Source organism: Vitis vinifera, chromosome 2, assembly GCF_030704535.1.
Source record: "Vitis vinifera cultivar Pinot Noir 40024 chromosome 2, ASM3070453v1".
Lineage (NCBI taxonomy): Eukaryota > Viridiplantae > Streptophyta > Magnoliopsida > Vitales > Vitaceae > Vitis > Vitis vinifera.
In genome coordinates this window covers 8,263,232-8,278,116 of record NC_081806.1, presented here as the reverse complement: position 1 = coordinate 8,278,116, position 14,885 = coordinate 8,263,232, and the positions used below count along the sequence as shown (strand labels likewise).

The 14,885-nt window shown below is 36.1% G+C and overlaps 2 protein-coding genes across 3 annotated transcripts; both read left to right on the top strand.

The window, feature by feature from the left end:
- The first annotated feature begins 84 nt into the window (after positions 1 to 84).
- Positions 85 to 11,775, top strand: LOC100245362 (AT-hook motif nuclear-localized protein 8). 2 transcript variants are annotated; one of them, XM_019224410.2, is made up of 5 exons: positions 85 to 919; positions 1,009 to 1,058; positions 6,526 to 6,657; positions 10,601 to 10,762; positions 11,101 to 11,775. In XM_019224410.2, exons 1-5 carry the CDS (start codon positions 484 to 486, stop codon positions 11,377 to 11,379), a joined length of 1,059 nt encoding a protein of 352 aa, XP_019079955.1. In that variant the 5' UTR covers positions 85 to 483; the 3' UTR covers positions 11,380 to 11,775. The 2 variants fall into 2 exon arrangements, with proteins under 2 accessions (XP_019079955.1, XP_002281340.1); XM_002281304.5 differs by having other exon boundaries at positions 1,006 to 1,058.
- Positions 11,776 to 13,854: 2,079 nt separating this feature from the next.
- On the top strand, positions 13,855 to 14,616 carry LOC100267676 (uncharacterized). The gene has a single exon (XM_002281337.4). The coding sequence runs from the start codon at positions 14,128 to 14,130 to the stop codon at positions 14,500 to 14,502; it is 375 nt and encodes a 124-aa protein (XP_002281373.1). The 5' UTR covers positions 13,855 to 14,127; the 3' UTR covers positions 14,503 to 14,616.
- Positions 14,617 to 14,885: the final 269 nt, after the last annotated feature.

Here is a 14,885-nt window from a genome sequence, read left to right as displayed (position 1 = left end):
CTTAAAGTTTGAACGAATTTAGTAGAAAAATTCAAAGTAATGTGGGCATTTAAAGATTAGGGAGTTGAAACTTGAAACTAATCTAATTTTGAATTTAGCTAATTAATCTCCACTTAAAATGGGATATTGGAGCTCATATGAAATACTTATCAGGGGAGTTTCAGTCCCATTAATGTTTGATAATGATAATGTTAGGGATTTTAATTGGATAGGGGAATCGGAAGGGTGAGAACTGAGGAGGGCTGTTAAAAACTTAAAACCCTAACATCCAAAACCCTACTTTTTCTCTGCTTCCTTTTATTTTATTTTTTATATTTTTTAAAATTGTTATTACTGTTTTTATTGTTTTGTTGTTGATCCCATTGCTCCTTTGCTACTACTCTCTCTTCAAAACCAGACCTGTATTTTCTTAGAAATCAAACAACCCCGAAAGGAAAAATCTGAGAATCTGAAAGTCTTTCCTTTTTTTCTCGATTCTGTGAAATGGATTCACATGAACCGCAGCAACCGCAACAGCAGCAGCATCCTCCACACGGGATGATGATGGGCCCAAATTCATACCATACGAACATGGCGAACACATCTCCGATGATGAACCCTAATTCCGCGGCTATCATGCAGAATAATCGTTTCTCTTTCACTTCTATGGTCGCCTCAAAGCCCGTAGATTCTCCTTACGGCGATGGATCGTCAACTGGTTTGCGGCCTTGTGGGTTCAATATTGAGCCCGCTAAAAAGAAGAGAGGGCGGCCGAGGAAGTACGCCCCCGATGGCAACATTGCATTGGGCTTGGCCCCAACCCCTATTCCTTCCACTGCCGCGCATGGGGACGCTACTGGCACCCCATCTTCGGAGCCTCCGGCGAAGCGGAATAGGGGACGACCCCCAGGGTCGGGCAAAAAACAGCTTGACGCTTTAGGTATTTGAATCTTTTGTGGATACCTGCATAATTTTTTGTGCATTGTTAGAAAAACGCTGATTCTTGAGTTTGAATGTTGTGGTCAGGAGCGGCGGGAGTTGGCTTTACTCCACATGTTATTACTGTGAATGTTGGTGAGGTATGGTGCTGATTATACATTATATGAACAATTCTTGGATTCTCTTGACCTCCTTTTCAAGTGGTTCAAAATTAATTGCATTTATACTTTTTCTATTAAAGAAAATATCTATATTTAAATACTATACATGTTCTCATTTTGCTTTCACTGAACTCCATATTAGGCTGCATACTTCATTGAATTCTTTGTAATAATTTATGATGGCTTATTTTGCTTAAATTTAATCAATCAATGCATTTATATGGTGTAGAGATTGTATATATACTGGTGGTTGCCATTTTATGCCAAAGAATTTACATATGCTATAATGGTAGAAGAAGCCGTCTGTTAGTTGTGGCCTATGTATGGGCTGAGCAATTCTCTAATTAGACTATATTGGTATTTGGAAATAAAATACAGCTCTATTTTTCAGTATCTGCTAGATGAAGTGTTTATATTTATATTATAAAAAACAAGTTAGAAAATAAATAATAAATAAATAAATAAATAAACTGTTGAGTTTTCTTATTAAGAATTTTGATTTCCGTTCTATCTTTCATAAAATTTGAAGTGCAAGTCTGTTACTGTATGAATCCTTTGAAAAATAAAAAATTTTACTTGCTACCAAAAATGAATATGCAAAACCAATATCCTTATTTTTAAGATGTTATAAGTAGAAAATGAAATTATTTTAAAATTTACCTAAGATAGGATGGGATGAGATCAATTTCTAGGGATGTCCAACTGCCCCCTTTGGAACCAAGAAACAATGCAACAATTAACACAAAAAGCTAACTCTGCTATAAGAAGGATTAGGACTCCTTGAAAGAATTCCCTATGGATCTAGCTTCCATCTTGGCCACACAATTGGCTACTTCATTAGACACTCTGAACCACATCTCCCCAATCCAAAACTATGGAGGAGAAGATGTCCCTCAATAAGGCCTGAATCATCCTTAACTAATGACTAGGATTGACCTAGGAATTTCCATCCATTTGGAGGCCTCTTATGCTCAATTAGATACTGCAATCAGTCCTTCCCAGGAGTGCTAAGAGTTGAGCCTTAATGGCTATCTTTGACAATGTTTTAAAGGGCTAAAGGGGGTTTTGAGGTGTCTTTTCCAAAAGAGGTGAGGTGTAAGCTTCGAGGTGGAGCAAGGTGTAAGCCTCAACTTAAACAATAAATAAATAAATTAATAATAATAAAGAAAAGAAACCTGTAAGTATTATAAAAGTTAGGGAGTATAATATGTTAAGGCATGACCACTATTAAGAATTTTTAACTTTCTCAATTATAAATGGAATATATATATATATATATATATTTTTTTATAACCGTGGATGTCCGGGCCAACTTACGCGCACCTCGACTAATCCCACGGGACCCTGAAGTTAACGACCAGGTAAACCTCCAGTGACCCTGAGGGGACTCGAACTGGTGACCACTGGGGAGCAAACCCAAGGCCGGACCAACTGAGCTACCCCTCAGGGTTAATTTTAAATGGAATATTGTTTTCACAACTTTGATAATTTAGAATGTATAATATAAATAAATTTTGTTTTAAAAAAAGTTTTTCCTTGACCTGCACATAAGTACATAGGGATATGATAGCACATGTTTTTTTAAGTCATGTGACATGTTATATTTGTCTCAATACAGTGGTGTCTTGTTCATTGTGGATTTTGCATCACTATTTTAGTCTCGAGTTTACTTGTTGAGAACGATCTGGTTATAACCAAATGTAGAATGCAAATAATGATGGTTGTAGTTAGTAACATACAAAACCTGATCCGGTTATGATTAATTCAAGGGTACAAAACAATGAGGTTTATAACTAATAATGTGCAAACTTTGATTTAGTAATAGCCTATTAGGAGATCTAAATAATAATAATTGCATCTAATGGCGAATATATAGAGTTTGATCTAGTAATAATCAATATAGAACATAAAGCTTGATCTAATTATAATTAGGTTAGAGAAGGCATAAAATGGTAGTTGCAACAAGTACCCTTTTTTGTCTGCCCTAAAAATCAAATAGACTTTTCGATAAGCAACCTGTAAGTATTATAAAAGTTACCTAGAAAACAAACTACCTTTTTTTTTCCCTGTTTAGGTTTTTGGTTGAGGTGGTTGATGGGATTGAGAAACTTAGAATAAAATCCTTTGGGTCTTGGTTAGGTGATAGCAAGAAAACCAGTTAAATAAATGGAAAATTGTTGATTGAGCCAAGCTTGACGGGTACTTTGCTTGGGCAAGAAGATATCAAGTAAAGGAGTTCCTTAAGGCACTTGGCGATCAAGGGCCAATTTGGCTTTAGGGAAATTGATGGGATGCTGATTCATCATTGTTTTTAGGAATTCATCTCATAATCTTTGTTTTTCTCTCCCCTCTCACAAGTTACATTACAGGTGATGGTTTCTGCATTTGGTTTTGGGAATATTGGAAGTGGGAAAGGAGCTCTTTTATCAGTCTTTCCCTACATTAATCACCTTTTAAATCTAAAGAAGGCTTTTGTCATGAATTTTTTTTTTTTTTCCTACTTAGATGGTTTGGAAGACCAAGGTTTCTCCAAAGATTAGGCATTGCTTTTGGTTGATAACTAACAACAAAGTACACATGAATAATGTTCATTAAGCTCAGGGTTCTAAAACAGCCTTGGTTATCTCTCTTATGTTTGCTATTAGGAACCTTGGTGTTTGAAAAGACTCTAGAATTTGTTGTGACAAGTAATGCTAAGGGGAATTAGTTTCGGAGAAAGTAGTTCCCTTGGATCCGTATGGGCCTTGCTCAATAAGGAGTTTAAAGGTGAAACTATCATGTCCATTATAAGGGAAAAGGGTCAGTGCCTTTTTTGCATGAGTATGTCAGTTTAAACATGCAACTTGTCATGTCATTATTCTGTGTTTTGTGTCTATGTTGAGAAGCTTGATGGTACCTCGGGTCATGTAGTATTTGATCCTCTCTAATTCTTACCTGTCATGGGATTGTTTTATTTATTTATGTTTGGGCATGGGGTGGGTAGTCTGGGTTCAGAATAAGGATGGGCTGCCTTTTCCTTGATGCCATCCCTAGGGTTTTGCTGCAGCTGGTATGTGACAAATTTAACCTTATGTGGCATTATACCCTTGCTCCATTGAGTTAATACTTAACACCTTTTTTTTTTCCTATGTAACTCGTGCTTAGCACTTCAAAATAAATGAAAAAAGAAAATTTATTTACTCTCCATTTGTTGGAAGACAATATAGTTTTTGTAAACTTTTTTCGTGCTGATTTTTAAGGCACCTTCAAGGGAAACTTCTTACATTCAATACTGAACTTCCTGTCATTGAAATTTTTCCCTGTGATCAATGGAACCAGGGGGGCCTTTTTCGTTGTCTGTTTTTGGTACTATTGGAAACAGTTAACAAAGAAGAAAGAGAAGAAAGGAGATAATAGAGTGGGTTCAGAGCTTTCTTTCAAGCCTTTTAATTTTTAGAGAGAGAATAGACAATTCTAGAATCCTCAAGTTGCTGACATCATTAATGGAACAGTCTGGATCATGGCGTTCCTTGTTGTCTGTAAAGATTTCTTAGCTTTAAGGCTTATTCAAATTTTTATTGAAATCCTATTACCAATTAATTATAGCTTTTAGGTTAACTTGGTAACTCAGAAAAGCTAACCGGAGCCTTAATCTTTTACATTCCCAATGATGTTAAATAGTGCTTGCCTACTGGGCAATTAAGCTACTGAACTTCAGTATAAATCAAGCTAGTACTAAAAGAAAGTGGCATAGCTGTAGGAAAAGTTCACATATCTCATGCAAAATTCCACTTCACACAGTTCATGTGAACTGCCTTTCCTTCCTCATTGTACCCTATTCATATCCAAGAACTTTAAATAAAGTATTGGCTAAGACCATATTTGTATTCCCAAAGGAGCAAAAGTTCAGATTATTTTTCTAAACATTGTATGAGTCCAAATGAACCAACAGCACCAATAACCATTAATTAATTTACCAGACGTCCTATTTAGTGCATAAGCAGCAAATCTAGCTTATTTAGAGCCTTGGAAACTTGTAACTTTAATGTGGCAGGCTGCTAGTGGTTTTTATTTCCTCTATCATTGAGAGAATTATAAGTGCACACATCTGCCAATGAAATAGGTGACTCAATTCAGTTAGGACCTACAAAGATTTAACTACCAAAAAACCCCATGTGGATGGTTTGTAGAAAGTTCCAGGTTCAAAGTCCCATTGGGGATAGAAATTTACGATTAAATAAAAAAGGAAAAAAAAAAAGTCTCATACAATAATGTTATCAAAGTCGATCGCCTGGGTCGCCTAGGTCATCAGGCCAGGTAGGATAGATAAAAGTCGCCTTTTGAAGATGTAGGCAAGACGATTTCAAAGAGACAACGCCTAGGCAATCGCCTTGGGATAAGGCACAAGGCATAGAGGCGACCGCCTTTGACCATGAATTAATATTAAACATACTTAGATTATAATTTTAGTCAATCTAATATTGGATTAAACAAAGTATAAGATAAAATATTATATTATCAATCATAGAGATAATAAGATGGAGGGTTATCAATCTAGTTTTGATGGAAGTAATGACAATTTTAATTTCAATAAGGACTATGATGATGATGCCTAAAGCTTCTCTAGAATGTTTAATCTCTTATTTTGTTTTTTATTTTGATTTTTAGATGTTTGAAATATTAGAATATACATTTAGATAGGATGAATATCTTTAAACAATATGATGTTTTTTATAATATGGGGTATAATATTTAACACTTTCAATAATTATTACTATTTTGTTAATTTTATAAGACATTGTGAGTGATGAAAAATTAATAGTGTTGATTGTTGAAGACAACACTTATATTGATTGAATATTGAATAGGTAAATATATGTATAGTTTTTATCGTGTTACTATAGTTAGGCTATTGCCTTGTTTTCTGCCTTTCGCCTTAGGCTAAAAGGAGTCTTATCGTCTTGATATCGCCTTTTACTTTTGACAACACTAGTCTCATATGCCTATCATGATGGGCATGAGAAGCACTTCTTCTCTGACTATAGACTTCGTGAAATGCAAACCTTACAAAAAAGTTGTTGAAGGGTATAATAATAAAAATTTTGATGAACCCCAGGGGCAGCTCAATTTGAAGGGCCTACTCCTCAGGAATGGCAGTTGTCCTAGGTTGAGCATTGGACTTACCTGAAACACCCTTCCTTGGGGGAGGGTTGTGTACCTATGGTTTCTGGGTCCTGCAAAGTAAGTTTTACACATGTATAACTTGATCCTGGCTCTACAGATTTACGCTAGCGCATGCAAAGGACTCTGTGTCCTTCAAGCCAATGAGGCCCATATTTGTTTTGTTCAATTATTTGGGCTTGTCAATATGTGTATCATTATTTCATTGATGCCGTATTATTTTCTTTTGGTTCAATACTAAAACTATAGTGTGCTTTCTTATCTGGGTATCCCTTTGGTTTTGCAGGACATAGCATCAAAGATCATGGCCTTTTCACAGCAGGGGCCCCGAACAGTTTGCATCCTCTCTGCAAATGGTGCCATCTGCAATGTTACCCTTCGCCAGCCAGCTATGTCTGGTGGTACTATTTCATATGAGGTTTGTGTGCAATGGTATATAGATAGCTTTTTAATAATTTGGCAAGCTCCTTATTAATACTAATGCTAGTAATAGTAATTATTATAACAATATTACTATTATAAACTCCAGATAATAATTCTTCATTGTGCTTTGAATTTATTTTATTGTTATATCTTTGCTAGGTGGTATGTGTGAATTCCCTTGAATTTCACATAGACATCTTTATTGACAGCTAATTTATTATTGAAATCTGGAAAGCGGGGATGAATGGGTAGTGCTGCTGTGTTGAAATGTAATTCTGTTTTTCCTTGAAGGAACTACTAACCTACTGGAGTTTAGAAATCTGTCATCCTAAGAGTTCATATATTAATTTTGTTTCTCTGCAAGGAATCCTCTGTGAACGCTGTCCTGAGGCTCCGGGTGCTGCTGCTGTCCAATCTTAGATATTCAACTGAATGGTCACACTTGATTAGAGCAAGGTCATGGAAAGAAATAATACCTGTTGATTTGAGTTGCCATTAGTTCAAAATGACTGGGTTTTGCAAAGTACTACTTGTATAATTCATCTATGTAGTGTTCCTCACAGAGACAAGGGAGTTTTGGGGTAGAACATGCTAACATCAATTTTGACATTAACTTGGCTTGTTGATGATTTATTGGGCATCTGATGGTAATATCTGTAGAAGGTATAGTTTTAGTTCACTACAAGCGGTGTTTTGAATCAGTTTTAGGGGTAACCAGGAGTAAGAGTTATGGAATGTAAATTTAAAAAAACGAGTGGCACGAGGTAATTGTGAAAATTGATGCCCCAGAGATTCCTGGAAGTGACTGTTTTGATTTTGGGTAGTTATCTGGAGATTGAAGAGCGCACTATCGATCAATCATAGCACGGTTTATGAAGTGGTGAAGCATTTGAATATGCTTTACATAACGTTTGGCCATGTAGGATCATGTCTGAAAAATTAGTCTGGTTGAGAGGAGGACATTGAGATGGAGATGCAGTAATACTTCTTGAAGAATAAGAAGTGAATACATTTTTAAAAATTTAAAGTTGGCAACAACTGAGGACATAATAGGGGAACATTGTCTAAAATGTTGCAGTTTATGTGCAATTGGGACCAATAATGCACCAGTTAGGAGTGAGTGATACAAGTTGAGAACTCCATAAGTAGAAAGGCCAAAGGAGCTTGGATTGAGGTAGTGAGGAAATAGTTGATTGTGAACGATATGGCTCTAGTATTACTGTATGCTGAAAACTATTCAAATGCCAACTTAAGCAGCTAGGATTTAGGGCTTTGTTGAGTTGAGTAACACGTAACTTCGGTGTTGAGCACATTCTGGGAATGAAAAAGACCAAGGATGCCTAATATATTGCAGCATGTGGTCTCCTAGTTTTTGGGTTTAATAGGAATTTAAATAGTTAAAGAGACGAAATGCATTTCAGGTTAATGAAGATATGGATCAGAGCATTTGCTGTCTTTTGTTGGAGATTTTTGCCTCCTTGAGTTGTAGTTAGTGTTTGTTTATGCTCTGCTATTTTTTGACCTTTCTTGGTTGTTCCGCTTGTCAAGGGGTTTCTTCTCTTGTTTTGATCAGATTTTTATATTGTGGATGGATATTTTGTCCTTCTGGATCTTTTTAATGAATTCAAAATATCTAATCTATTTTTTATTAAAAGAAAAAAGAAAGATATGCACTCTAGTTTTGAACAGTATAAATTATATTGTTGGCATTCTCAATCAAAAGCAGAAGCTCCATGGATCCTTTGGGTTTCCATACAAGTTTTCACATCTGTGATAACATTAATACAATAAATTTGGGAAACTATAGGCAGTTCTCATCCAACTGGAAATGTATGAGTTTCCTACAGTGCTGTTTAAAAGACTCAGTAAAAGGAAAATTTAAAGGAAACTGCCTAAAGTGACTGCAAAGGTTCACAGTCCTCTCTTAGTGATACATAGGTATTTGCAGATTCAGCAGGAACAATTGATGAACTCAATCATTTATCTGATTTTGAAAAAACTATTGTCTATAACATTGATAACATGTCGAGGGATTTATGATGTCAATGCTCTCAAAAACTCTTATGTCACCATTAAATTTTATTGGATGTTTAAATGTGCACTTATTTAACGAAAGTCGAAAAAGTAAATTTGAAGCAACAATGAGGTGAGCTTTGTCTCAAGTGATGAACGTTGGGTCAAGTAATGATGGTATGATTACCAAACTTTAATGGCTTTTCTCTAGCATTTGGGATTACCAGTGAGTCATCTGCACTGCTGTTACTGCCCAGTTAAAACCATATCTTTAGTAAATAACATTCAGCCTCATTGCTCACCCTTGTAGTTGTATTCGAGGTGTGCAAGTTTGTCTTTGCAACCCAACTGCTGAACCAACTCAGCTCTACTTGGGTTTATTCGGTTCCATTTGGAGGTGTGCTTGACCATTCTTAGGTTACATTAACTTGGAAATGATTTTAGTTTGTTCAATTTTTGGGGTTTGGGAAACTGGAACAAACCTGAGAACTGACTTATCTAGGCATTCAAGATGGACTCTAAGAGAATGTAAGGCTGACATTTGTTAGCAGGTTATCATAGTTGAAAGGAATTTTACTCATGATGGTGGAATGCAAGGAAACTAAGGTGGTGTATTCTTGACTAAGAATCATAGCAATGGAGTTATTTTCGTGGAGTGGAATCCAATGTAAGAATTGATGTCCTAACAAGTCAAGTGAATCCATGTTGGAAATTATGGGGTTTGGTCCAATATATAAATCATGCAATAGGATCATTCATTTCTGTTAATGTAAACTTTATATGAATGAGGAGGCTTATATGGTAGCAGATTTTCTGGGTATTTTGTGCAGTGTACTCAGGTAAGTTCCCTGTTAACTTGTCCTAGATGTATTTCTTGTCTTTAGTGAATTTTTATTTTTGCTCCAAATACATATGTTCAATTTTTGGGGTTTGGGAAACTGGAACAAACCTGAGAACTGACTTCTCTAGGCATTCAAGATGGACTCTTAAGAGAATGTAAGGCTGACATTTGTTAGCAGGTTATCATAGTTGAAAGGAATTTCACTCATGATGGTGGAATGCAAGGAAACTAAGGTGGTGTATTCTTGACTAAGAATCATAGCAATGAAGTTATTTTCGTGGAGTGGGATCCAATGTAAGAATTGATGTCCTAACAAGTCAAGTGAATCCATGTTGGAAATTATGGGGTTTGGTCCAATATATAAATCATGCAATAGGATCATTCATTTCTGTTAATGTAAACTTTACATGAATGAGGAGGCTTATATGGTAACAGATTTTCTGGGTATTTGGTGCTGTGTACTCAGGTAAGTTCCCTGTTAACTTGTCCTAGCTGTATTTCTTGTCTTTAGTGAATTTTTGTTTTTGCTCCAAATACATATGTTCAATTTTTGGGGTTTGGGAAACTGGAACAAACCTGAGAACTGACTTCTCTAGGCATTCAAGATGGACTCTTAAGAGAATGTAAGGCTGACATTTGTTAGCAGGTATTTCACTCATGATGGTGGAATGCAAGGAAACTAAGGTGGTGTATTCTTGACTAAGAATCATAGCAATGAAGTTATTTTCGTGGAGTGGGATCCAATGTAAGAATTGATGTCCTAATAAGTCAAGTGAATCCATGTTGGAAATTATGGGGTTTGGTCCAATATATAAATCATGCAATAGGATCATTCATTTCTGTTAATGTAAACTTTATATGAATGAGGAGGCTTATATGGTAGCAGATTTTCTGGGTATTTTGTGCAGTGTACTCAGGTAAGTTCCCTGTTAACTTGTCCTAGATGTATTTCTTGTCTTTAGTGAATTTTTGTTTTTGCTCCAAATACGAGTGTACATAGATACACATATGTGGATCCTTGAAATTATCTTTCCCTTTCAAATTATGCATGACTACTCATTTCATAGCGACATTTTCTTTGCAGGGTCGATTTGATATCATCTCTCTGTCAGGTTCCTTCTTGCTTTCAGAAGATAATGGTAGCCGCCATAGAACTGGTGGTTTGAGTGTGTCCTTAGCAGGTTCAGATGGTAGAGTTCTGGGTGGTGGAGTTGCAGGAATGCTAACGGCAGCAACACCTGTACAGGTACTACTACTACTACGTACCTCTCATGTGTTTTAAGTGATATTTGTTGAAAAGAGTAGCATCTGATTGAATTACGAAACTGATATTTTTCAATCAGTATTTATGGGTTGTATATCCCATACCCGTGGATATAAAAGCATTTTGTGTAGTGAAATAATTAGGAAATAAGAAAAATATGCACATTTGAGAAGCAAATAGAATTGAGCATGCTTATATCACCAAGTGGGTCCAGTGAATGTCCAACATGATAAGAATTGGTAAGAGTGGAGTCATTCCATGTTTATATTCTTGATTTTTAACCATGTTTTTAATTATTATTATTATTTTTTTGCTACCAGGTTGTGGTAGGTAGCTTCATTGCAGATGGGAAGAAAACAAATACAAATCAGTCTGGGTCTTCATCAGCACCTCCAGCCCAGATGTTGAACTTTGGTGCACCTGTGGTACCGGCCAGTCCCTCTCAAGGGGGCTCAAGCGAATCATCCGATGAAAATGGTGGTAGCCCTCTTAACCGTGGTCCATTACCCTACAATAATGTTAGCCAGCCCATTCATCAAATGCCAATGTACGCAGCTATGGGCTGGCCAAACTCTACCATGAAGATGCTTCCGAATTAAAAAGGACCCTGGTTCTGGGTAGTGGGTAAGTTAATGTTCTTCATGATGGATGAGATGTTAAATTTCAAATGCTAACTGGCAGTGCTGACGAAATTAGAGGAAGTCTTGTTTTTCCCTTGTAGACCGAGTTTTTTGTTCTTTATGAGTTAGTTAAATGAGTTCTTGGATCAGGTGGAAACATGGCTAATTGTTGAAAACTGAGAGCTTGATTTCTTCACCACACCAAATTCTTAGAATCCCCGAAGTTTAAGTTGCTTTTTGAGTATTTCTTTTTTTTTTTTTCCTCCGCTTTATTGTTTCCTGATCTTAGATGGAAACTTACCTTGGAATCCATCAGATGTACTGAAGTTTTCAAAAAGAGAGTGGAATGGGTTTTCTTTATTCCTTATAACAAAATAATCTCTCTCTCTCTCTCTGTTGTGGGTAGTGATTAGTTTTGAATGAGACTCTTCGCCCTGGATTTGGTATTTGATTGTCTCATGCTTTCAGGAATTAGGGTTCCAAACTTACAATTCAACGGATCCATAACTGCAATGTATGCTCTGTGATTACTCATGGCTGTACATTCCCTAACTCGTACAATGCTTCCAAATTGAACAATTAAAACCCTTGGTTTTTTGCATGTGGTTTCATCCTTTTTGGAAAGGGTTGTGCCAAGGACTTGGTCTCCTCCTTTTATTAATTTATTCAACACATTAATAATGGTGCCTTGTGGTTTATCAGCATTAAACGTACAAACACGTGGTGCCATATTTGCTTAGTTTTCAAATATTAATACTTTATAGTGCGGTCTCACCCACCCAAAGTACTTCAAAAAAACCCAAGAGGCTATTTTCTTGGACCTTGGCAAATGCATTTGGGAAATACAGGACTTAGGATTTTTCTCTAGATGACAAGAGAGGGAGAGAGGCTCCTTTCATAAAAAGCATCTATGGTGAAAGTCCTTATAAAAGAGTCATTTCCATCTGAAAAGGGCTTAAAAAAATCACTAAGTGACAGAAAGACATAATGTGATCATCCATCATTTCAATATCTTCTTGGACCCTCAAAAAGAAGAAGGGTTTTTCCTTAGAATGCAATGCACAATACATGTCCTTCAATAAAGTGTCCCCTCATGGAGGTCCATGTCCTAAATTTCATCTGTCATTTCAAGGGTAATTTTGTAACTTTACTTGGACCCTTGAAAGCGTCCACGGTGAATAAGTAGGTTAAGGACTTAATAAGGCTAACAAGGCAAGCAAGGCCACGTGAAGGCTTCTAAGGCTTTATTTGGATCGATTGCCAAAAAGCTAAAATTCTTTAATCGTTTTGAATATCCCGTTAAAACTATAAGAAACTGACACCTAAGCATCCTTTGTGATTAAGCATATTTACGGGTTGACACTCATGGGCTTCAACCACCCTTTATGATCTCCTCCACCAACCAAATCACCCCCATCTCTTCAACCAGGGAAAAAAACGAAGGGTAAAACAGGAAATAACAAGAAATGAGAAAATTCTAACGGAGAAACCAAGATGGTAGACGCGTGTGGACTACTGTGGACACCGTTCACCGACACGGACACGCCGTTAACCGTCCAACCTTGACCCACTCCGAAGTCAATTCCAACCTCCATGGAACCTCCAATTTTCATCTATTTATTTTTATCATTTCAATTATTATTAAAAAAAGAAAAAAAAAAAAAGAGCTATATCATTTAAGTATGGGAATTTTATATCTTTAATTATTTAATAATTTAATTAATAAGGTAATTGGGAATATTAGAATTTAATTATAGAGGAAAAATATTTATGGGATTAGAATAAGGCATTCGAAGTTGAAGATTACAACCCATGAACAACCTAGAAATGAATTATACTCCGAAGTATATTTGACTTCAAAGGAAAGTAGGTAGTAATCACAAAGCACTTTCTTCCAATGCTTCCAACTTCCCAGCGCCATCCCCACTCGCCCTCTTCTCATTGCTTCCAAACTCGCCTTAACAAAAATGTAAAACTCTAATTTCTAAATAATTAAAACATTATCTTAAGCACTTTCCATTGTAAGCTCTTTCCCTAAGCATTTGAGTGGATAAAATAAAAAAATGTTGAAAGAAAATGATTTTTTTTTTTTATGTTTCATTTTATTAGAAAATAATTTTTTTTAAATATAATTAAAATTAATTTAAAATATATGTATTTTTAAATTATTTAATATCTACATTAAAAAAAATTAATTAACTTTAAATATTTTATTTTATTTTGTCGTTTTTTCTGTTTTTATTTTATTTTTGCTTTCAATTTTTTATAACCTAAAGATAGCTTTCATCGTATTTTGAAAAATAGATAGAATGTTTTTTTTTTTTAAAAATGGGAAAAATAATATTTGTAATAATTTAATAATTGGTAATGGATTAAAAAGGTCATATTATTCCCACACGTAACGCACGCGCCAACAGCCAATGGGTGGTTCTAGTTGTACAAAAATCATCACAGGTCGGCATTCGGCAATTCCACTTCCTGCCTGGAAGATAATCTCCCTCGCTCCAACGGCTCTTTCCCCACCACATCCAAACATCAACCTCAAAATTGTCATCAATCCTAAATCTACCCTCAATTCCTCAATAGCCGTTGCCAGCTTTCATCTCTCTCTCTCTCTCTATCTATATATTTATGATTTCGTTCACATTTTAACTTGCTGTTCCTCCTTTCTTTCACATACTCTTTCTTCCGTTCTCCTACCCATACAATTGTACGTACGTCTGTGTGATGGACTGCTTGGTCTTGCCGGTCTCCATATGGAAGAGACGGTCAGCGTCGCGGCTGGGCTACCGGGAGCTCTCTGACGAGGGGTTGGAGGAGGCGGTGACAGTGGTGGTTGGGAAGGAGGAGAGGGAGTTCCTGGTGGAGCCCTTCGTTTTGGAGGAGAGCCCGTTTCGGGTGTTGTTGGAGATGGTGAGGAAGGAGAATAAGGAAAAAATGGGAGGGAGAGGGGAGAAGGAGAAGAAGGAGAAGAGAGTTATATATGTGGACGTGGATTCCATACTGTTTGAGCATATGCTTTGGTTGATGTATAATGATTGCTCTTCTCTCTTTCAGCTTAATCTTAGGGAGATCATTGATTTCTATGCTCAAGATAATTAGATCCAGCCATGGAGGTATCTCTTTCTGCAAGTTTTCCCTTTGTAAAATACACCCCTTGATCATCCCATGTAAGCAAATAATTCCCATCAATATATATACAGTAATGTTTTTTCAGGCTTTCAGCTTTACTAATTGGGCTTATTTTGGGATTGGAATTTGGAATTTGGATTTTGGAAATCATCTCTTGTTTTGATTACCATCTATAAAAATTAGGACTCTGACCTGGTCAAAATGATTGCCACTTCCTACATGATCTTACATTTCAATCCTGGCCAAGTCCCATAGAATTGGTCTAATTCATGTTAGGCAGCAATCCACAAAGTAAAAATTATGTTGCTTTGTCTGTACACTAATCATCAAACCCACATTGATTCATTGATTCA

Coding starts and splice junctions, on each gene's coding strand:
- LOC100267676 (XM_002281337.4), top strand. CDS start 14,128: ATGGACTGCTTGGTCTTGCCGGTCTCCATATGGAAGAGACGGTCAGCG.
- LOC100245362 (XM_002281304.5), top strand. CDS start 484: ATGGATTCACATGAACCGCAGCAACCGCAACAGCAGCAGCATCCTCCA. Junction 1,059..6,525: donor TTACTGTGAATGTTGGTGAG/GTATGGTGCTGA, acceptor TTGGTTTTGCAG/GACATAGCATCAAAGATCAT. Junction 10,763..11,100: donor CGGCAGCAACACCTGTACAG/GTACTACTACTA, acceptor TTTTGCTACCAG/GTTGTGGTAGGTAGCTTCAT.